This window comes from Hyperolius riggenbachi, chromosome 3, assembly GCF_040937935.1.
Source record: "Hyperolius riggenbachi isolate aHypRig1 chromosome 3, aHypRig1.pri, whole genome shotgun sequence".
NCBI classification, from domain to species: Eukaryota; Metazoa; Chordata; class Amphibia; order Anura; family Hyperoliidae; genus Hyperolius; species Hyperolius riggenbachi.
The window spans coordinates 1,931,346-1,956,195 of NC_090648.1; the positions used below are offsets into that span (position 1 = coordinate 1,931,346).

The 24,850-nt window shown below is 46.0% G+C and overlaps 1 protein-coding gene across 1 annotated transcript in view; it reads right to left on the reverse strand.

The window, feature by feature from the left end:
* Positions 1–24,850, reverse strand: part of ACAP1 (ArfGAP with coiled-coil, ankyrin repeat and PH domains 1) — a 424,776-nt gene that overhangs the window by 266,996 nt on the left and 132,930 nt on the right. The window contains exon 4 of the mRNA XM_068273798.1: positions 13,119–13,172. Coding sequence (XP_068129899.1) covers positions 13,119–13,172 — 54 coding nt within the window. The remainder of the gene's footprint in view (positions 1–13,118; positions 13,173–24,850) is intronic.

The window sequence follows — 24,850 nt, forward strand, 5'->3', positions numbered from 1 at the left end:
GGTTTGACCAGATCGAGAGGGGAAGCAGCCTTAGTCGAGCTACCACAAGGCTGTGACCCCTCAGAACACTTCTCACTGCCATCACTAGTTGTTGCTAGACACTTCCACTCTGCTGTCGAGTGACCTGCACGCAGTCCGCGTTTCCGTATATGGGTAAGCTTTTGCGCTTTAGGCCAAATACAGGAACGCCATGCACACACACACAGTAGCAAGGCACAGTCAGGCACTGAACTTGTAACGCAAGTTACACTGCAGACTCCCTCTAGGCTATGAGCGTTGGCTTAGTACAGCAAAAGTCAAACTGATTAAATAAATATTTAATATTCCAGAAAAAAGTGGAACAGTGCAGACAAGAATATATACCGTACAAAAAATTTACAAAAAGCAAAGTAAAAATTACAAAAATAAAAGTTACAAAGATACACAACAAGACAGGTTGCAGAAATAAAAGGGAAATAACGTTACCAGCATGTAGGTTAGAACGTTGTTTGCGGGAGAACTCAATATGACCAGGTCAGGGCAGCTCTAGCGTCTTTGCTATCTCCGAGGAACTATGAGTTGTGACTATCCTAGCTGATGTTTTATAGCCAGATTTCTGGCCCGGGGCCACTCAAATGTCCAGATCCAGGAATAATCCAATTTCCTCAGGTGTGACAGCACATCCTTGCTGGCTATGACATGCCACTTCAAAGCTTTTCCTGTTTATACACATAGACTTCAAAACACTTCACACACTTCCAGCAGGCTGTCATATGTAAACTTCAAACGTTCCTGTGTTAGCTTCCAACTGTCCAGACTCATTTAGTCTGGATTGTATATTGGCTTGTTTACATATACACAAAGTTCAAAGCAATGCAAGATCCAGGACAGAATAGAGGGTTGTTACCTAATTAGCTGTATCCAGAGGAACCGAATGCAAATGTAGTTTCATTGACATACAAACAATCTCATTAGCAGCTTTTTTGAGCCAGGTGACAATAGTACACATCTGAGACAGTATTTCACAGCAGATCAAAGGTGAGGACATGACTGGCTAGTGGCCTAATCAGCCATTTCCTAGCAAGCTAGCAAGTCAATTTAGCAGTTCCTGCTCTACTGTTCACAAGAGTTCACCTTCAGATGCAAATGTACTATTTCCAGGCGACACCACAATATTTCATAGCCCCACATATGTGAAGTAGGCACACAAGATGGAGGCTACCTTAGATACTAATAATAAAAAACGGTACCCATGTTCTGCATATTACCGTACATATCATCATCACCACATATATCCTCACAGTAGGTGTATGCAGTGATGAGGTGGGTGCACTGAACACAACAGGTAGGTATATGCAGTGATGAGGTGGGTTCACTAAACACAACAGGTAGGTATATGCAGTGATGAGGTGGGTGCACTGAACACAACAGGTAGGTATATGCAGTGATGAGGTGGGTTCACTAAACACAACAGGTAGGTATATGCAGTGATGAGGTGGGTACACTGAACACAACAGGTAGGTATATGCAGTGATGAGGTGGGTGCACTGAACACAACAGCTAGGTATACGCAGTGATGAGGTGGGTACACTGAACACAACAGGTAGGTATAAGCAGTGATGAGGTGGGTACACTGAACACAACAGGTAGGTATATGCAGTGATGAGGTGGGTACACTGAACACAACAGGTAGGTATAAGCAGTGATGAGGTGGGTTCACTGAACACAACAGGTAGGTATAAGCAGTGATGAGGTGGGTACACTGAACACAACAGGTAGATATATGCAGTGATGAGGTGGGTTCACTAAACACAACAGGTAGGTATATGCAGTGATGAGGTGGGTACACTGAACACAACAGGTAGGTATATGCAGTGATGAGGTGGGTTCACTGAACACAAAAGGTAGGTATATGCTGTGATGAGGTGGGTTCACTAAACACAACAGGTAGGTATATGCAGTGATGAGATGGATTCACTGAACACAACAGCTAGGTATATGCAGTGATGAGGTGGGTTCACTAAACACAACAGGTAGGTATATTCAGTGATGAGGTGGGTTCACTGAACACAACAGGTAGGTATATGTAGTGATGAGGTGGGTTCACTGAACACAACAGGTAGGTATATGCAGTGATGAGGTGGGTTCACTGAACACAACAGGTAGGTATATGCAGTGATGAGGTGGGTTCACTGAACACAACAGGTAGGTATATGCAGTGATGAGGTGGGTATACTAAACACAACAGGTAGGTATATGCAGTGATGAGATGGGTTCACTAAACACAACAGGTAGGTATATGCAGTGATGAGGTGGGTATACTAAACACAACAGGTAGGTATATGCAGTGATGAGGTGGGTACACTAAACACAACAGGTAGGTATATGCAGTGATGAGGTGGGTGCACTCAACACAACAGGTAGGTATATGCAGTGATGAGATGGATTCACTGAACACAACAGGTAGGTATATGCAGTGATGAGGTGGGTACACTGAACACAACAGGTAGGTATATGCAGTGATGAGGTGGGTACACTGAACACAACAGGTAGGTATATGCAGTGATGAGGTGGGTTCACTGAACACAACAGGTAGGTATATGCAGTGATGAGGTGGGTTCACTGAACACAACAGGTAGGTATATGCAGTGATGAGGTGGGTATACTAAACACAACAGGTAGGTATATGCAGTGATGAGGTGGGTTCACTAAACACAACAGGTAGGTATATGCAGTGATGAGGTGGGTACACTAAACACAACAGGTAGGTATATGCAGTGATGAGATGGGTTCACTAAACACAACAGGTAGGTATATGCAGTGATGAGGTGGGTACACTGAACACAACAGGTAGGTATATGCAGTGATGAGATGGGTACACTGAACACAACAGGTAGGTATATGCAGTGATGAGGTGGGTACACTGAACACAACAGGTAGGTATATGCAGTGATGAGGTGGGTACACTGAACACAACAGGTAGGTATATGCAGTGATGAGGTGGGTACACTGAACACAACAGGTAGGTATATGCAGTGATGAGATGGGTACACTGAACACAACAGGTAGGTATATGCAGTGATGAGGTGGGTACACTGAACACAACAGGTAGGTATATGCAGTGATGAGATGGGTACACTGAACACAACAGGTAGGTATATGCAGTGATGAGGTGGGTACACTGAACACAACAGGTAGATATATGCAGTGATGAGATGGGTACACTGAACACAACAGGTAGGTATATGCTGTGATGAGGTGGGTTCACTGAACACAACAGGTAGGTATATGCAGTGATGAGGTGGGTACACTGAACACAACAGGTAGGTATATGCAGTGATGAGATGGGTACACTGAACACAACAGGTAGGAATATGCTGTGATGAGGTGGGTTCACTGAACACAACAGGTAGGTATATGCAGTGATGAGGTGGGTTCACTAAACACAACAGGTAGGTATATGCAGTGATGAGATGGATTCACTGAACACAACAGGTAGGTATATGCAGTGATGAGATGGATTCACTGAACACAACAGGTAGGTATATGCAGTGATGAGGTGGGTTCACTAAACACAACAGGTAGGTATATTCAATGATGAGATGGGTTCACTGAACACAACAGGTAGGTATATGCAGTGATGAGGTGGGTACACTGAACACAACAGGTAGGAATATGCAGTAATGAGGTGGGTACACTGAACACAACAGGTAGGTATATGCAGTGATGAGGTGGGTACACTGAACACAACAGGTAGGTATAAGCAGTGATGAGGTGGGTTCACTGAACACAACAGGTAGGTATATGCAGTGATGAGGTGGGTTCACTGAACACAACAGGTAGGTATATGCAGTGATGAGGTGGGTGCACTGAACACAACAGGTAGGTATATGCAGTGATGAGGTGGGTGCACTGAACACAACAGGTAGGTATATGCAGTGATGAGGTGGGTTCTCTGAAGACAACAGTTAGGTATATGCAGTGATGAGGTGGGTTCACTAAACACAACAGGTAGGTATATGCAGTGATGAGGTGGGTACACTAAACACAACAGGTAGGTATATGCAGTGATGAGATGGGTTCACTAAACACAACAGGTAGGTATATGCAGTGATGAGGTGGGTGCACTGAACACAACAGGTAGGTATATGCAGTGATGAGGTGGGTGCACTGAACACAACAGGTAGGTATATGCAGTGATGAGGTGGGTTCACTGAACACAACAGGTAGGTATATTTATTATTTATTTATTGTATTTATAAAGCGCCAACATATTACGCAGCGCTGGACATTAGTTTAGGTTACAGACAATATTTAGGGGTGACATGCAGAAATACGACAATACAGGAATACAAGAAAGACCAGATCACACACCATAGTATGAGTACAAGGTAATGCTTAGTCACTGGATGGAGCATGGAGATCACACAGCACAGTATGAGTACAAGGTAATGCTTAGTCACTGGATGCAGCATGGAGATCACACAGCACAGTATGAGTACAAGGTAATGCTTAGTCACTGGATGGAGCATGGAGATCACACAGCATAGTATGAGTACAAGGTAATGCTTAGTCACTGGATGCAGCATGGAGATCACACAGCACAGTATGAGTACAAGGTAATGCTTAGTCACTGGATGGAGCATGGAGATCACACAGCACAGTATGAGTACAAGGTAATGCTTAGTCACTGGATGGAGCATGGAGATCACACAGCACAGTATGAGTACAAGGCAATGCTTAGTCACTGGATGGAGCATGGAGATCACACACCATAGTATGAGTACAAGGTAATGCTTAGTCACTGGATGGAGCATGGAGATCACACAGCACAGTATGAGTACAAGGTAATGCTTAGTCACTGGATGGAGCATGGAGATCACACAGCACAGTATGAGTACAAGGTAATGCTTAGTCACTGGATGCAGCATGGAGATCACACAGCACAGTATGAGTACAAGGTAATGCTTAGTCACTGGATGGAGCATGGAGATCACACAGCACAGTATGAGTACAAGGTAATGCTTAGTCACTGGATGGAGCATGGAGATCACACAGCACAGTATGAGTACAAGGTAATGCTTAGTCACTGGATGGAGCATGGAGATCACACAGCACAGTATGAGTACAAGGTAATGCTTAGTCACTGGATGGAGCATGGAGATCACACAGCACAGTATGAGTACAAGGTAATGCTTAGTCACTGGATGGAGCATGGAGATCACACAGCACAGTATGAGTACAAGGTAATGCTTAGTCACTGGATGGAGCATGGAGATCACACAGCACAGTATGAGTACAAGGTAATGCTTAGTCACTGGATGGAGCATGGAGATCACACAGCACAGTATGAGTACAAGGTAATGCTTAGTCACTGGAGGGGAGCATGGAGATCACACAGCACAGTATGAGTACAAGGTAATGCTTAGTCACTGGATGGGAGCATGGAGATCACACAGCACAGTATGGGTACAAGGTAATGCTTAGTCACTGGATGGAGCATGGAGATCACACAGCACAGTATGAGTACAAGGTAATGCTTAGTCACTGGATGGGAGCATGGAGATCACACAGCACAGTATGAGTACAAGGTAATGCTTAGTCACTGGATGGCAGCATGGAGATCACACAGCACAGTATGAGTACAAGGTAATGCTTAGTCACTGGAGGGGAGCATGGAGATCACACAGCACAGTATGAGTACAAGGTAATGCTTAGTCACTGGATGGGGCATGGAGATCACACAGCACATTATGAGTACAAGGTAATGCTTAGTCACTGGAGGGGAGCATGGAGATCACACAGCACAGTATGAGTACAAGGTAATGCTTAGTCACTGGAGGGGAGCATGGAGATCACACAGCACAGTATGAGTACAAGGTAATGCTTAGTCACTGGATGGGAGCATGGAGATCACACAGCACAGTATGAGTACAAGGTAATGCTTAGTCACTGGATGGAGCATGGAGATCACACAGCACAGTATGAGTACCAGGTAATGCTCAGTCACTGGATGGGACCATGGAGATCACACAGCACAGTATGAGTACAAGGTAATGCTTAGTCACTGGATGGCAGCATGGAGATCACACAGCACAGTATGAGTACAAGGTAATGCTTAGTCACTGGATGGGAGCATGGAGATCACACAGCACAGTATGAGTACAAGGTAATGCTTAGTCACTGGATGGAGCATGGAGATCACACAGCACAGTATGAGTACAAGGTAATGCTTAGTCACTGGAGGGGAGCATGGAGATCACACAGCACAGTATGAGTACAAGGTAATGCTTAGTCACTGGATGGGAGCATGGAGATCACACAGCACAGTATGAGTACAATGTAATGGTTAGTCACTGGATGGAGCATGGAGATCACACAGCACAGTATGAGTACAAGGTAATGCTTAGTCACTGGATGGGAGCAGGGAGATCACGCAGCACAGTATGAGTACAAGGTAATGCTTAGTCACTGGATGGAGCATGGAGATCATACAGCACAGTATGAGTACAAGGTAATGCTTAGTCACTGGAGGGAAGCATGGAGATCACACAGCACAGTATGAGTACAAGGTAATGCTTAGTCACTGGATGGGAGCATGGAGATCACACAGCACAGTATGAGTACAATGTAATGGTTAGTCACTGGATGGAGCATGGAGATCACACAGCACAGTATGAGTACAAGGTAATGCTTAGTCACTGGATGGGAGCATGGAGATCCCACAGCACAGTATGAGTACAAGGTAATGCTTAGTCACTGGAGGGGAGCATGGAGATCACACAGCACAGTATGAGTACAAGGTAATGCTTAGTCACTGGAGGGGAGCATGGAGATCACACAGCACAGTATGAGTACAAGGTAATGCTTAGTCACTGGATGGAGCATGGAGATCACACAGCACAGTATGGGTACAAGGTAATGCTTAGTCACTGGATGGAGCATGGAGATCACACAGCACAGTATGAGTACAAGGTAATGCTTAGTCACTGGATGGAGCATGGAGATCACACAGCACAGTATGAGTACAAGGTAATGCTCAGTCACTGGATGGGGCATGGAGATTACACAGCACAGTATGAGTACCAGGTAATGCTTAGTCACTGGATGCAGCATGGAGATCACACAGCACAGTATGAGTACAGGGTAATGCTTAGTCACTGGAGGGGAGCATGGAGATCACACAGCACAGTATGAGTACAAGGTAATGCTTAGTCACTGGATGGGAGCATGGAGATCACACAGCACAGTATGAGTACAAGGTAATGCTTAGTCACTGGAGGGGAGCATGGAGATCACACAGCACAGTATGAGTACAAGGTAATGCTTAGTCACTGGATGGGAGCATGGAGATCACACAGCACAGTATGAGTACAAGGTAATGCTTAGTCACTGGATGGAGCATGGAGATCACACAGCACAGTATGAGTACAAGGTAATGCTTAGTCACTGGATGGGAGCATGGAGATCACACAGCACAGTATGAGTACAAGGTAATGCTTAGTCACTGGATGGGAGCATGGAGATTACACAGCACAGTATGAGTACAAGGTAATGGTTAGTCACTGGATGGAGCATGGAGATCACACAGCACAGTATGAGTACAAGGTAATGCTTAGTCACTGGATGGGAGCATGGAGATCACACAGCACAGTATGAGTACAATGTAATGGTTAGTCACTGGATGGAGCATGGAGATCACACAGCACAGTATGAGTACAAGGTAATGCTTAGTCACTGGATGGGAGCATGGAGATCCCACAGCACAGTATGAGTACAAGGTAATGCTTAGTCACTGGAGGGGAGCATGGAGATCACACAGCACAGTATGAGTACAAGGTAATGCTTAGTCACTGGAGGGGAGCATGGAGATCACACAGCACAGTATGAGTACAAGGTAATGCTTAGTCACTGGATGGAGCATGGAGATCACACAGCACAGTATGGGTACAAGGTAATGCTTAGTCACTGGATGGAGCATGGAGATCACACAGCACAGTATGAGTACAAGGTAATGCTTAGTCACTGGATGGAGCATGGAGATCACACAGCACAGTATGAGTACAAGGTAATGCTCAGTCACTGGATGGGGCATGGAGATTACACAGCACAGTATGAGTACCAGGTAATGCTTAGTCACTGGATGCAGCATGGAGATCACACAGCACAGTATGAGTACAGGGTAATGCTTAGTCACTGGAGGGGAGCATGGAGATCACACAGCACAGTATGAGTACAAGGTAATGCTTAGTCACTGGATGGGAGCATGGAGATCACACAGCACAGTATGAGTACAAGGTAATGCTTAGTCACTGGAGGGGAGCATGGAGATCACACAGCACAGTATGAGTACAAGGTAATGCTTAGTCACTGGATGGGAGCATGGAGATCACACAGCACAGTATGAGTACAAGGTAATGCTTAGTCACTGGATGGAGCATGGAGATCACACAGCACAGTATGAGTACAAGGTAATGCTTAGTCACTGGATGGGAGCATGGAGATCACACAGCACAGTATGAGTACAAGGTAATGCTTAGTCACTGGATGGGAGCATGGAGATTACACAGCACAGTATGAGTACAAGGTAATGCTTAGTCACTGGATGGAGCATGGAGATCACACAGCACAGTATGAGTACAAGGTAATGCTTAGTCACTGGAGGGGAGCATGGAGATCACACAGCACAGTATGAGCACAATGTAATGCTTAGTCACTGGATGGAGCATGGAGATCACACAGCACAGTATGAGTACAAGGTAATGCTTAGTCACTGGAGGGGAGCATGGAGATCACACAGCACAGTATGAGTACAAGGTAATGCTTAGTCACTGGATGGGAGCATGGAGATCACACAGCACAGTATGAGTACAAGGTAATGCTTAGTAGAGTGGGTCCGAACCTCCGATTTTAGGTTCGCGAACCTGGTTCGCCAACTTCCACGTAAGGATCGGTTCGCGTAAAAGTTCGCGAACTGCAATAGACATCAATGGGGATGCGAACTTTGAAAAAAAAAAATTATGCTGGCCACAAAAGTGATGGAAAAGATGTTTCAAGGGGTCTAACACCTGGAGGGGGGCATGGCGGAGTGGGATACATGCCAAAAGTCCCCGGGAAAAATCTGGATTTGACGCAAAGCAGCGTTTTAAGGGCAGAAATCACATTGAATGCTAAATGACAGGCCTAAAGTGCTTTAAAACATCTTGCATGTGTAAACATCAATCAGGTAGTGTAATTAAGGTACTGCTTCACACTGACACACCAAACTCACCATGTAACGCACCGCAAACAGCTGTTTGTGTAGTGACGGCCGTGCTGGACTGGTGCGCACCATGGCGAGAGTGCAGGTTTTGGTGGCTTTACAGCCCATATGGTCGCCTGGCTGATGAACAGAACAGGTATGCAGTGGCAGGTTCACTGAACAGGTATGCAGTGGCGGGTTCACTGAACAGAAATACAGTGGCGGGTTCACTGAACAGAACAGGTATACAGTGGCGGGTTCACTGAACAGGAATACAGTGGCGGGTTCACTGAACAGAACAGGTATGCAGTGACGGGTTCACTGAACACAACAGGTATGCAGTGGCGGGTTCACTGAACAGGAATACAGTGGCGGGTTCACTGAACAGAACAGGTATGCAGTGGCGGGTTCACTGAACACAACAGGTATGCAGTGGCGGGTTCACTGAACAGGAATACAGTGGCGGGTTCACTGAACAGAACAGGTATGCAGTGGCGGGTTCACTGAACAGTACAGGTATGCAGTGGCAGGTTCATTGAACAGGTATGCAGTGGTGGGTTCACTGAACAGGTATGCAGTGGTGGGTTCATAGAACAGGTATGCAGTGGTGGGTTCACAGAACAGGTATGCAGTGGTGGGTTCACAGAACAGGTATGCAGTGGCAGGTTCACTGAACAGGTATGCAGTGGTGGGTTCACTGAACAGGTATGCAGTGGTGGGTTCACAGAACAGGTATGCAGTGGTGGGTTCACAGAACAGGTATGCAGTGGCAGGTTCACTGAACAGGTATGCAGTGGCGGGTTCACTGAACAGGTATGCAGTGGTGGGTTCACAGAACAGGTATGCAGTGGTGGGTTCACAGAACAGGTATGCAGTGGTGGGTTCACAGAACAGGTATGCAGTGGCGGGTTCACTGAACAGGTATGCAGTGGTGGGTTCACTGAACAGGTATGCAGTGGCGGGTTCACTGAACAGGTATGCAGTGGTGGGTTCACTGAACAGGTATGCAGTGGTGGGTTCACAGAACAGGTATGCAGTGGTGGGTTCACAGAACAGGTATGCAGTGGTGGGTTCACAGAACAGGTATGCAGTGGCGGGTTCACTGAATAGGTATGCAGTGGTGGGTTCACAGAACAGGTATGCAGTGGCGGGTTCACAGAACAGGTATGCAGTGGCGGGTTCACTGAACAGGTATGCAGTGGTGGGTTCACAGAACAGGTATGCAGTGGTGGGTTCACAGAACAGGTATGCAGTGGTGGGTTCACAGAACAGGTATGCAGTGGCGGGTTCACTGAACAGGTATGCAGTGGTGGGTTCACTGAACAGGTATGCAGTGGCGGGTTCACTGAACAGGTATGCAGTGGTGGGTTCACTGAACAGGTATGCAGTGGTGGGTTCACAGAACAGGTATGCAGTGGCAGGTTCACTGAACAGGTATGCAGTGGTGGGTTCACTGAACAGGTATGCAGTGGCGGGTTCACTGAACAGGTATGCAGTGGTGGGTTCACTGAACAGGTATGCAGTGGTGGGTTCACAGAACAGGTATGCAGTGGCAGGTTCACTGAACAGGTATGCAGTGGTGGGTTCACTGAACAGGTATGCAGTGGTGGGTTTACAGAACAGGTATACAGTGGTGGGTTCACTGAACAGGTATGCAGTGGTGGGTTCACAGAACAGGTATGCAGTGGCAGGTTCACTGAACAGGTATGCAGTGGTGGGTTCACTGAACAGGTATGCAGTGGTGGGTTCACTGAACAGGTATGCAGTGGTGGGTTCACTGAACAGGTATGCAGTGGTGGGTTCCTGTCCTGTGGTGGGTTCACAGTACAGGTATGCAGTGGTGGGTTCACAGAACAGGTAGTGACAGGTTCACTGAACAGGTATGCAGGTATCCAGTGGGCTCACTGAACAGAACAGGTATGCAGCCAGGAACAAGCTAAGCCTAACTAATCTTTCCCTATGAGAGACAGTCTGCAGCAGCTCGCCCTACTCTCACTAACGCAGGCACACGAGTGACCGTAATGGCCGCCGCTGCCTGTCTTTTATTAGGGGGGGGGTGGCTCCAGGGGCTAGTGTAGCCTAATTGGCTACACTGGGCCTGCTGACTGTGATGTAGAGGGTCAAATTTGACCCTCATGGTGCATTATGGGGCGAACCGAACTTCCGCAAAAGTTCGCCTGCGGGACGCGAACGTGAACCACTGAAGTTCGCATGGAACCGTTCGCAGGCGAACCGTTCGGCCCAACTCTAATGCTTAGTCACTGGAGGGGAGCATGGAGATCACACAGCACAGTATGAGTACAATGTAATGGTTAGTCACTGGATGGAGCATGGAGATCACACAGCACAGTATGAGTACCAGGTAATGCTTAATCACTGGATGGGATCATGGAGATCACACAGCACAGTATGAGTACAAGGTAATGCTTAGTCACTGGATGGAGCATGGAGATCACACAGCACAGTATGAGTACAAGGTAATGCTTAGTCACTGGAGGGGAGCATGGAGATCACACAGCACAGTATGAGCACAAGGTAATGCTTAGTCAGTCACTGGAGGGGAGCATGGAGATCACACAGCACAGTATGAGTACAAGGTAATGCTTAGTCACTGGATGGGAGCATGGAGATCACACAGCACAGTATGAGTACAAGGTAATGCTTAGTCACTGGATGGAGCATGGAGATCACACAGCACAGTATGAGTACAAGGTAATGCTTAGTCACTGGAGGGGAGCATGGAGATCACACAGCACAGTATGAGTACAATGTAATGGTTAGTCACTGGATGGAGCATGGAGATCACACAGCACAGTATGAGTACAAGGTAATGCTTAGTCACTGGAGGGGAGCATGGAGATCACACAGCACAGTATGAGTACAAGGTAATGCTTAGTCACTGGAGGGGAGCATGGAGATCACACAGCACAGTATGAGCACAAGGTAATGCTTAGTCACTGGATGGAGCATGGAGATCACACAGCACAGTATGAGTACAAGGTAATGCTTAGTCACTGGAGGGGAGCATGGAGATCACACAGCACAGTATGAGTACAAGGTAATGCTTAGTCACTGGAGGGGAGCATGGAGATCACACAGCACAGTATGAGCACAAGGTAATGCTTAGTCAGTCACTGGAGGGGAGCATGGAGATTAGGCAAGTTAGGTTCACTCAAATGCATAGCATGGGTTCACAGTAATGGAGGTGCATGATCAGGTAGGTATATGCAGTGATGGGTATTACAGTGTGCACCTGTCACACACACAGGTAGTCACTGAATGTGCTGGGCCTGGCTGGTAGTGGCACACACACAGTATGAATTATCAAGGCTGTCTATGCAACACAAGTGTCAGTGGGACACACAGAAAAAAAAATTGATCACAAAAACAAGATTAGCTGTCAAAAGAGCTGTTGTGGGGTGCTATTTTAGCAATAACAATCAGCCAGGAGCAAGCTAACAAGCCTACAACAGCCTAACTAATCTTTCCCTAGGAGAGTCTGCCAGCAGCTGTCCCTTCTCTCACTATTGCAGGCACACGAGTGAGTATAATGGCCGGCGGAGCCTGCCTTATATAGGGGGGTGGGGGAGTGGCTCCAGGAGAGAGTGTAGCCTGATTGGCTACAATGTGCCTGCTGACTGTGATGTAGAGGGTCAAAGTTGACCCTAATGGTGCACTATGGAGGCGAACCGAACCACCGGAAGTTCGCCTGGAACCGTTCGGGCAATCTCTAGTTGTAGTTGGTCGGGATGCAGGGGTTAGGTGAGTTGAGTGGGGAACACATGGACGCTGTCGGGTCATGGACAGGATGAATGCCAGGTGATCACTACGGTGACAGACAGACCTGAAAGTCCTAACATGGACAGACAAAAACACTGAACTGAAGAAGTCACTTTACCATCTGATTGTCTATGATTTTGTTTAGACTGTCCGAGAAACGTCCCAAGCACTCCTAAAAGACAAAGAGTTGTAACAGCATTATAGTAATACACAGTATATACAGTGTATTTTATATTGAATACATCATAACTCATTTACAGGGTCTCAGCCTGCCGAAGGGTTAAACCTGTCCAGCTATCACACACAGCAGCAGCTCTTATCAGGAGCTCCTGGACTTTCCAGCACCCCTGCTGAGGAGAAGCCATCAATCCAGAACTGCAAATATGGCCTTGTCCCAGGAATATTGTCTCTGGAACCTCTACACAGGGATGCTCATCCGGATTTCGGATATCCGGGTAACCCGGATATCCAAACTTTTTTTCAGCTATCCGATTCGGATTCAGACTCAGGATTTTTTTTTTAAATCCGGAAAGCTATCTGCGGATAGTTTCACCCCTGATCCGGATATCCGTGGATTTCCCTAGATATCCAAATCCGATTACTAGGTCAGTGGCAAAAAGGACCACCACCTCCCTCTCTCCCTCTCATTTGGGTTAGAATTTGTAGGATGTCAAAAGCCCGCTCACATACATTGGCCAGGGATTGAGCCCAGATCACCTGCTCGGAAGGTAGCTGTGCTCACCATTATACCACCAAAGCCTGCCTAGCATGAAGCCGGCCTAGCATGAAGCCTAGCATGTTGCCTAGCATGAAGCCTAGCATGAAACCTAGCATGAAGCCGGCCTAGCATGTACTATTGTGATATACCCAAGAGAAAAATGACTTCAGAAACATCATGTGCCCCCATGGATGATGCTGGTGTAGGATTACATTGAAGGCAGCTATGCTCACCACTATACCACCAACACTACATGCTGAAGCCGGCCTTGCATGTACCATTGTGATATACCCAAGAGAAAAATGAGCTTGCCTATTTGCCTAATTTGCTAGATGAAAGCAGTGGGACACATGGTGATACTGCTTACAGGCTTCAATTCATGACTAGGAGTAGTGATCATCAGTGAGCAGTAGTGACAAGTAGTGAATAGCAGTGAGGGATAGTAGTTAGGAGTAGTGATCATCAGTGAGCAGTAGTGACAATTAGTGTATAGCAGTTAGGAATAGAAGTTAGGAGTAGTGATCATCAGTGAGCAGTAGTGACAATTAGTGTATAGCAGTGAGGAATAGCAGTTAGGAGTAGTGATCACCAGTGAGCAATAGTGACAAGTAGTGAATAGCAGTGAGGGATAGTAGTTAGGAGTAGGGATCACCAGTGAGCAGTAGTGACAAGTAGTGTATAGCAGTGAGGGATAGTAGTTAGGAGTAGTGATCACCAGTGATCAGTAGTGACAAGTAGTGTATAGCAGTGACGGATAGCAGTCAGGAGTAGTGATCCCCAGTGATCAGTAGTGACAAGTAGTGAATAGCAGCGAGGGATAGTATTTAGGAGTAGTGATCGCCAGTGAGCAGTAGTGACAAGTAGTAAATAGCACTTAGGGATAGCAGTCAGGAGTAGTGATCCCCAGTGATCAGTAGTGACAAGTATTGAATAGCAGTGAGAGATAGTAGTTAGGAGTAGAGAAAACCAATGAGCAGTAGTGACAAGTAGTGAATAGCAGTGAGGGATAGTAGTTAGGAGTAGTGATCACCAGTGAGCAGTAGTGACAAGTAGTGAATAACAGTGAGGGATAGTAGTTAGGAGTGGTGATCACCAGTGAGCAGTAGTGACAAGTAGTGTATAGCAGTGAGGGATAGCAGTCAGGAGTAGTTATCACCAGTGAGCAGTAGTGACAAGTAGTAAATAGCAGTTAGGGATAGCAGTCAGGAGTAGTTATCACCAGTGAGCAGTAGTGACAAGTAGTAAATAGCAGTTAGGGATAGTAGTTAGGAGTGGTGAACACCAGTGAGCAATAGTGACAAGTAGTGAATAGCAGTGAGGGATAGCAGTCAGGAGTAGAGAAAACCAGTGATCAGTAGTGACAAGTAGTAAATAGCAGTGAGGGATAGTAGTTAGGAGTAGTTATCACCAGTGATCAGTAGTGACAAGTAGTGTATAGCAGTGAGGGATAGTAGTTAGGAGTAGTGATCACCAGTGAGCAGTAGTGACAAGTAGTGTATAGCAGTGAGGGATAGCAGTCAGGAGTAGTTATCACCAGTGAGCAGTAGTGACAAGTAGTAAATAGCAGTTAGGGATAGTAGTTAGGAGTAGTGATCACCAGTGAGCAGTAGTGACAAGTAGTGTATAGCAGTGAGGGATAGTAGTTAGGAGTAGTGATCACCAGTGAGCAGTAGTGACAAGTAGTGAATAGCAGTGAGGGATAGTAGTTAGGAGTAGTGATCACCAGTGAGCAGTAGTGACAAGTAGTAAATAGCAGTGAGGGATAGTAGTTAGGAGTAGTTATCACCAGTGAGCAGTAGTGACAAGTAGTGTACAGCAGTGAGGGATAGTAGTTAGGAGTAGTTATCACCAGTGAGCAGTAGTGACAAGTAGTGTATAGCAGTGAGGGATAGCAGTCAGGAGTAGTGAAAGTGATCACCAGTGAGCAGTAGTGACAAGTAGTAAATAGCAGTTAGGGATAGTAGTTAGGAGTAGTGATCACCAGTGATCAGTAGTGACAAGTAGTAAATAGCAGTGAGGGATAGTAGTTAGGAGTAGTGATCACGAGTGATCAGTAGTGACAAGTAGTGTACAGCAGTGAGGGATAGTAGTTAGGAGTAGTTATCACCAGTGAGCAGTAGTGACAAGTAGTGTATAGCAGTGAGGGATAGCAGTCAGGAGTAGTGATCACCAGTGAGCTATAGTGACAAGTAGTGAATATCAGTGAGGGATAGCAGTCAGGAGTAGTGATCACCAGTGATTAGTAGTGACAAGTAGTAAATAGCAGTTAGGGATAGTAGTTAGGAGTAGTGATCACCAGTGATCAGTAGTGACAAGTAGTAAATAGCAGTGAGGGATAGTAGTTAGGAGTAGTGATCACCAGTGATCAGTAGTGACAAGTAGTGTACAGCAGTTAGGGATAGCAGTCAGGAGTAGTGATCACCAGTGAGCAGTAGTGACAAGTAGTAAATAGCAGTGAGGGATAGCAGTCAGGAGTAGTGATCACCAGTGAGCAGTAGTGACAAGTAGTAAATAGCAGTGAGGGATAGTAGTTAGGAGTAGTGATCACCAGTGAGCAGTAGTGACAAGTAGTGTATAGCAGTGAGGGATAGCAGTCAGGAGTAGTGATCACCAGTGATCAGTAGTGACAAGTAGTGTACAGCAGTGAGGGATAGTAGTTAGGAGTAGTGATCACCAGTGAGCAGTAGTGACAAGTAGTGAATAGCAGTTAGGGATAGTAGTTAGGAGTAGTGATCACCAGTGAGCAGTAGTGACAAGTAGTGAATAGCAGTGAGGGATAGTAGTTAGGAGTAGGGATCACCAGTGAGCAGTAGTGACAAGTAGTAAATAGCAGTGACGAATAGCAGTCAGGAGTGGTGATCACTAGTGAGCAGTAGTGACAAGTAGTGAAAGCAGTGAGGGATAGCAGTCAGGAGTAGTGATCACCAGTGAGCAGTAGTGACAAGTAGTGAATAGCATTGAGGGATAGTAGTTAGGAGTAGTGATCACCAGTGAGCAGTAGTGACAAGTAGTGAATAGCAGTGAGGGATAGTAGTTAGGAGTAGTGATCACCAGTGAGCAGTAGTGACAAGAAGTAAATAGCAGTTAGGAATAGAAGTTAGGAGTAGTGATCACCAGTGAGCAGTAGTGACAAGTAGTGAATAGCAGTGAGGGATAGTAGTTAGGAGTAGTGATCACCAGTGAGCAGTAGTGACAAGTAGTGAATAGCAGTGAGGGATAGTAGTTAGGAGTAGTGATCACCAGTGAGCTGTAGTGACAAGAAGTGTATAGCAGTGAGGGATAGTAGTTAGGAGTAGTGATCACCAGTGAGCAGTAGTGACAAGTAGTGAATAGCAGTGAGGGATAGTAGTTAGGAGTAGTGATCCCCAGTGAGCAGTAGTGACAAGTAGTGAATAGCAGTGAGGGATAGTAGTTAGGAGTAGTGATCACCAGTGAGCAGTAGTGACAAGTAGTGAATAGCAGTGAGGGATAGTAGTTAGGAGTAGTGATCACCAGTGAGCAGTAGTGACAAGTAGTGAATAGCAGTGAGGGATAGTAGTTAGGAGTAGTGATCACCAGTGAGCAGTAGTAACAAGTAGTGAATAGCAGTGAGGGATAGTAGTTAGGAGTAGTGATCACCAGTGAGCAGTAGTGACAAGTAGTGAATAGCAGTGAGGGATAGTAGTTAGGAGTAGTGATCACCAGTGAGCAGTAGTGACAAGAAGTAAATAGCAGTTAGGAATAGAAGTTAGGAGTAGTGATCACCAGTGAGCAGTAGTGACAAGTAGTGAATAGCAGTGAGGGATAGTAGTTAGGAGTAGTGATCACCAGTGAGCAGTAGTGACAAGTAGTGAATAGCAGTTAGGGATAGTAGTTAGGAGTAGTGATCACCAGTGATCAGTAGTGACAAGTAGTGTACAGCAGTGAGGGATAGCAGTCAGGAGTAGTGATCACCAGTGAGCAGAAGTGACAAGTAGTAAATAGCAGTTAGGGATAGCAGTCAGGAGTAGTGATCACCAGTGAGCAGTAGTAACAAGTAGTGAATAGCAGTGAGGGATAGTAGTTAAGAGTAGTGATCACCAGTGAGCAGTAGTGACAAGTAGTGAATAGCAGTGAGGGATAGTAGTTAGGAGTAGTGATCACCAGTGAGCAGTAGTGACAAGTAGTGAATAGCAGTGAGGGATAGTAGTTAGGAGTAGTGATCACCAGTGAACAGTAGTGACAAGTAGTGAATAGCAGTGAGGGATAGTAGTTAGGAGTAGTGATCACCAGTGAGCAGTAGTGACAAGTAGTGAATAGCAGTGAGGGATAGTAGTTAGGAGTAGTGATCACCAGTGAGCAGTAGTGACAAGAAGTAAATAGCAGTTAGGAATAGAAGTTAGGAGTAGTGATCACCAGTGAGCAGTAGTGACAAGTAGTGAATAGCAGTGAGGGATAGTAGTTAGGAGTAGTGATCACCAGTGAGCAGTAGTGACAAGTAGTGAATAGCAGTTAGGGATAGTAGTTAGGAGTAGTGATAACCAGTGATCAGTAGTGACAAGTAGTGTACAGCAGTGAGGGATAGCAGTCAGGAGTAGTGATCACCAGTGAGCAGTAGTGACAAGTAGTGAATAGCAGTGATACCTTACAGTCATATGATGAATTGAACAAGAAGTTGCAGGATAACATACTCAAATTGGAGTCTTTGATCACCGACACCAAACGTGTTAAATATCTACGAGATGTTGATGACTATAAGAAAGGGGTGGTATATGAATGGGGAAGGTGGGAGGGTAAATTCAGGTCCCCTCGACAGATCAAACCTCGTAGTAAACCAGGGCCCCCAAAAAAAGTTACCTTCAGCTCCCCGGAGACTTCGGACTCTCAGTCCGATTTTTCTGATGGAGCTGGTGTGAATCCACAGGGTGCATCCGGTGGAGTAGCAGGTGTAGCCATTTCGGACAGTCGATTGTCAAAAAACCAACAGGTTCCTCCACCTCATGGGTATTACAAGAAACAGAGGAAGTTCAGGAGGCGCAGAGGCAAAGACGCACCAGACGGGCGGGTTTGAGGCATAGGAGACCTCATCTCAATCATGGTCCTCCAGAAACAGTTGTTAATCTTTCTGCGACTGTGCTTTCTGTTGAGGAGCATGATTTGTTGTCTAAGGGTCTCTCTTTTGCCCCGACCCACCACTTTGATGTGTTTTCAACCTTGAAGGATGTTAACAAATTCATTCGATCTGTATTACTTCGAAAACATTTTCTGGAGACCAGTGCAGGTGGACAACAGAGGGATGCTAATGTGGAGACAATGGCCTTGACTGATATTCAGAGTTTTCGGGATCTTAGGTCTCTTTTGGATCTGGAGCTGTTGCTCACAGAGACCAGCCCAGTTATATCTGAACGTGATGTCCAGCCACTCTCCACACGCAATCCCGATTTTTATCCCACTTCTGCGCTGAGTACTCCGGTGGAAGTTTTCCGGACTCGAGTGGAACAGCAACTCCTCAATTTAGCGTCTAGTTCTAACTCCACTATAAATAAAAAGTATAATCTCACACTGGGAGAACGCATGGCCATTTCCTCCTTAAGAAACAATACACGAATTATAATTAGAAATGCTGATAAGGGGGGAGCCGTGGTCATTTTAGACACAGAGGTATATAGAGATGAAGCTCTTAGACAGCTTAAGGATCCTAATATTTATATCAGTCTTAATAAAGATCCGACTGAGCTATACCAGAAACAACTCTTTTCCCTTTTATCTGTCGGAGAGAGTCTTGGAGTTCTCCCAGCCAAAATTGCGGAATATCTTGCGGTACAGTCGCCGACAGTTCCAATTTTTCACCATCTCCCGAAGATACATAAGCTGGGGTTTCCCCCAGAAGGCAGGCCGATTGTCGCTGGCATTGCATCTTTGGGAGAACGTTTGGGTGACTGGATCGATGGATATCTGCAACCATTAGTTAGACGCTTACCTGGTTATGTCCAAGACACTAAACATATCTTGAGCAGTTTTCACAATTTTAAGTGGAAACGGGGATACAGTTGGCTAACCATAGATGTTAAAGCCCTTTATTCCTGTATTCCACATTCACTTGCTCTTGAGGCTGTCCATTATCATATGGTACGATATTCCTCCTATTCGGTCGAATTACGTACATTTATTGAATTTGCAATACAATATCTGCTTAGCCACAACTATTTTCTTTTTGACTCCGAGTATTTCTTACAACGATGTGGAGCGTCCATGGGGGCGAAATTTTCTCCATCTCTAGCCAACCTATATATGGGTTGGTGGGAGGAACTTTTTTTGTTTAGTGACAAAAATAGATTCTCGGATAAAATAGTGTGGTACGGCAGATATATTGACGACCTGCTGGTCGTCTGGAATGGCATGCCTAGTGATGTTTCTCCTTTTGTAGATTTTCTTAATGATAATCATCTTAATTTGTCCTTTACTTATCAATGGTCTTCTACGGAGATTAGTTATCTGGACATACTTCTGAAAGGCGACGAGACTTTGTGTACCTTGTCGTCCAGAACCTATCGGAAGCCGTGTAGTGGGAATTCTACTCTGAGGGCAAATAGCTGCCACCCATCGCACACCATGAAGGCCATTCCGGTCGGGGAGTTTATTCGGGCTCGCCGGAATTGCTCTTCATTGGAGGCTTTTAATTTTGAGTGTGATGTTGTGGCGTCTCGCCTCAGGGAACGCGGCTATCCGAACTGGATGATTACACGAGGCCGACACATCGCCTTGAGTAGGAATAGGAATGATCTTTTGTCAAGACATCATAGAGTCTCTGAACATACTACCCGCCATGGTGAATTGACCTTTGTCACCACTTTTAGTGAGGAATTTAAACGGGTTGTTTCCTTAATTAAAGACCTTTTGCCTGTTTTATGCCTTGACCCACAAATTGATGCAGTCATTAGCAAGGGGGTCAAATTTGCTAGCAGACGGGCCCCCACTTTGGGTGGTTTTCTTTCCCCCAGTCTTTTTTCCGCAAGGAATAGCCAACCGTGTTGGCTTACTACGGTGGGTTCATATAAATGTGGGTCACGTACTTGCAATTATTGTTCCCTGCATACGGTTACTAAAATGGTCACCTCTTTCTCTAGTGGTAGAACCTACCGCCTAAAACAATACATCAATTGTGGCACTAAATTTGTAGTGTACGTAGTGTCCTGCCTTGCATGTCAGCTTCAATATGTAGGTTGTACAACTCGACCTCTAAGAGAACGCATTGCTGAACATTATAGAGGCGCTGGTTGGCTGACAACGGAAATCTCCAATGTCGCCAAACATTTTCGCCAAGTACACGCGTCGGATATGTCATCTTTCTCATTCCAGGCGGTAGAACGTATTGTTAAACCTCCAAGAGGGGGTGATTTGCATAAGATCCTACTTACTCGAGAAGCCTATTGGATTTTTCAATTAGACACACGAATACCGAAAGGCTTAAACTCGAGATGGGACCTTAACCGTATCATGTAAGATATTCTACTTATTTATTTATTTATTGCCTCATTTTTTCCATTTAACTTATTTTGTATCGATATTATGCTGTGTTTTTTCCATTAGAATTTTTCATATGAATTTTCCATATGATTTTCTTGACTGCTATGTAATCCTTTTTAATTGATTTTATAACCCCTCCCAGTCCTGCAGACTACCCTAGGGTGTTCTTCTAGATTGGCTGGGGGCGGGCAACAAGGGTGTGGTATGTGGAGTATTTAATCTCACTGTTTCACTTTGGATCAATGCTATGATTAAGGACCAGTGTGTGTCCGAAACATGTTAGTGTATCCCGTGCTGTGTCATTAGATTCCAATAAAGTCATTTTTGATATTTTTGCAACATTGAGCGGAACCTCACTTTTCTTTTCCCTAGTGAATAGCAGTGAGGGATAGTAGTTAGGAGTAGTGATCACCAGTGAGCAGTAGTGACAAGTAGTAAATAGCAGTTAGGGATAGCAGTCAGGAGTAGTGATCACCAGTGAGCAGTAGTAACAAGTAGTGAATAGCAGTGAGGGATAGTAGTTAGGAGTAGAGAAAACCAGTGATCAGTAGTGACAAGTAGTAAATAGCAGTTAGGGATAGCAGTCAGGAGTAGTGATCACCAGTGAGCAGTAGTGACAAGTAGTGTATAGCAGTGAGGGATAGTAGTTAGGAGTAGTGATCACCAGTGAGCAGTAGTGACAAGTAGTGTATAGCAGTGACGGATAGCAGTCAGGAGTAGTGATCACCAGTGAGCAGTAGTGACAAGTAGTGTATAGCAGTGAGGGATAGCAGTTAGGAGTGGTGAACACCAGTGAGCAGTAGTGACAAGTAGTGAAAAGCAGTGAGGGATAGTAGTTAGGAGTAGTGATCACCAGTGAGCAGTAGTGACAAGTAGTGAATAGCAGTGTGGGATAGTAGTTAGGAGTAGTGATCAACAGTGAGCAGTAGTGACTGACAAGTAGTGAATAGCAGTTAGGAATAGAAGTTAGGAGTAGTGATCACCAGTGAGCAGTAGTGACAAGTAGTGTATAGCAGTGACGGATAGCAGTCAGGAGTAATGATCACCAGTGAGCAGTAGTGACAAGTCGTGAATAGCAGTTAGGAATAGAAGTTGGGAGTAGTGATCACCAGTGAGCAGTAGTGACAAGTAGTGTATAGCAGTGAGGGATAGCAGTTAGGAGTAGTGAACACCAGTGAGCAATAGTGACAAGTAGTGAATAGCAGTGAGGGATAGTAGTTAGGAGTAGTTAACACCAGTGAGCAGTAGTGACAAGTAGTGAATAGCAGTGAGGGATAGTAGTTAGGAGTAGTGATCACCAGTGATCAGTAGTGACAAGTAGTGAATAGCAGTGAGGGATAGCAGTTAGGAGTGGTGAACACCAGTGAGCAGTAGTGACAAGTAGTGAATAGCAGTGAGGGATAGTAGTTAGGAGTAGTGATCACCAGTGAGCAGTAGCGACAAGTAGTAAATAGCAGTTAGGGATAGTAGTCTGGAGTGGTGATCACCAGTGAGCAGTAGTGACAAGTAGTGAATAGCAGTGAGGGATATTAGTTAGGAGTAGTGATCACCAGTGAGCAGTAGTGACAAGTAGTGAATAGCAGTGAGGGATAGTAGTTAGGAGTAGTGATCACCAGTGAGCAGTAGTGACAAGTAGTGAATAGTAGTTAGGAGTAGAGAAAAACAGTGAGCAGTAGTGACAAGTAGTGAATAGCAGTGAGGGATAGTAGTAAGGAGTAGTGATTAGTGTTGGGCGAACAGTGTTCGCCACTGTTCGGGTTCTGCAGAACATCACCCTGTTCGGGTGATGTTCGAGTTCGGCCGAACACCTAATGGTGTTCGGCCAAACTGCTCAATGGCCGGCCGAACAGGGCCGAACAGGGCCCCTGTTCGGCCGAATACGACCCCTGTTCGGCCGAATACAGCCCCCCTATGGGGTCGCAGGCATAAGGGGGGAGCATGCCCCGATCGCGGGGGGGGGGGCGGAAATTCCCCCCACCCCCTCCGCTAGCGCTCCCCCCTCTGCCCGTTTCCCCATAAAAAAAGTTTAATGCAAGTTAAATGGTAACGGTGGCTGGCAGTGGAGTGAGGAGGAGGAGTCCGAGTAGCAGAGTGACGCGTTGAGGCCGGGCAGCGGGCGGTTCAGCGGTAGTACCCTTGTGGTACTTCCGCCCTTTCTCTGACGTCACGTCCTCTACGTGATGACGCATATGAGGGTACGCGTCACGCGTACCCTCGTATTCACAGGACGTGAGGTCAGAGAAAGGGCGGAAGTACCACAAGGGTACTACCGCTGAACCGCCCGCTGCCCGGCCTCAACGCGTCACTCTCCTACTCGGATTCCTCCTCCTCACTCCACTGCCAGCCACACCGGTACTATTTAACCTGCATTAAACTTTTTTTATGGGGAAGCGGGCAGAGGGGGGAGCGCTAGCGGAGGGGGCGGGGGGAATTTCCGACCCCCCCCCCCGCGATTGGGGCATGCTCCCCCCTTATGCCTGCGACCCCATAGGGCCCCCAAAATGGGCATGTTCAGGGGTCCCATTGACTTCCATTGAGTTCGGGGTTTGGGCCGAACATCCCGAACATCTGGCCCATGTTCGGCATGTTCGACCCGAACCCGAACATCCAGGTGTTCGCCCAACATCACCAGTGAGCAGTAGTGACAAGTAGTGAATATCAGTTAGGAATAGAAGTTAGGAGTAGTGATCACTAGTGAGCAGTAGTGACAAGTAGTGAATAGCAGTGAGGGATAGTAGTTAGGAGTAGTGAACACCAGTGAGCAGTAGTGACAAGTAGTAAATAGCAGTTAGGGATAGTAGTTAGGAGTAGTGATCACCAGTGATCAGTAGTGACAAGTAGTGTACAGCAGTGAGGGATAGCAGTCAGGAGTAGTGATCACCAGTGAGCAGTAGTGACAAGTAGTAAATAGCAGTTAGGGATAGCAGTCAGGAGTAGTGATCACCAGTGAGCAGTAGTGACAAGTAGTGAATATCAGTTAGGAATACAAGTTAGGAGTAGTGATCACCAGTGAGCAGTAGTGACAAGTAGTGAATAGCAGTGAGGGATAGTAGTTAGGCGTAGAGAAAACCAGTGAGCAGTAGTGACAAGTAGTGAATAGCAGTGATGGATAGTAGTTAGGAGTAGTGATCCCCAGTGATCAGTAGTGACAAGTAGTGTATAGCAGTGAGGGATAGTAGTTAGGAGTAGTGATCACCAGTGATCAGTAGTGACAAGTAGTGAATAGCAGTGAGGGATAGTAGTTAGGAGTAGTGATCACCAGTGAGCAGTAGTGACAAGTAGTGTATAGCAGTGAGGGATAGTAGTTAGGAGTAGTGATCACCAGTGAGCAGTAGTGACAAGTAGTAAATAGCAGTGAGGGATAGTAGTTAGGAGTAGTGATCACCAGTGAGCAGTAGTGACAAGTAGTGTATAGCAGTGAGGGATAGTAGTTAGGAGTAGTGATCACCAGTGATCAGTAGTGACAAGTAGTGAATAGCAGTGAGGGATAGTAGTTAGGAGTAGTGATCACCAGTGAGCAGTAGTGACAAGTAGTGAATAGCAGTGAGGGATAGTAGTTAGGAGTAGTGATCACCAGTGAGCAGTAGTGACAAGAAGTAAATAGCAGTTAGGAATAGAAGTTAGGAGTAGTGATCACCAGTGAGCAG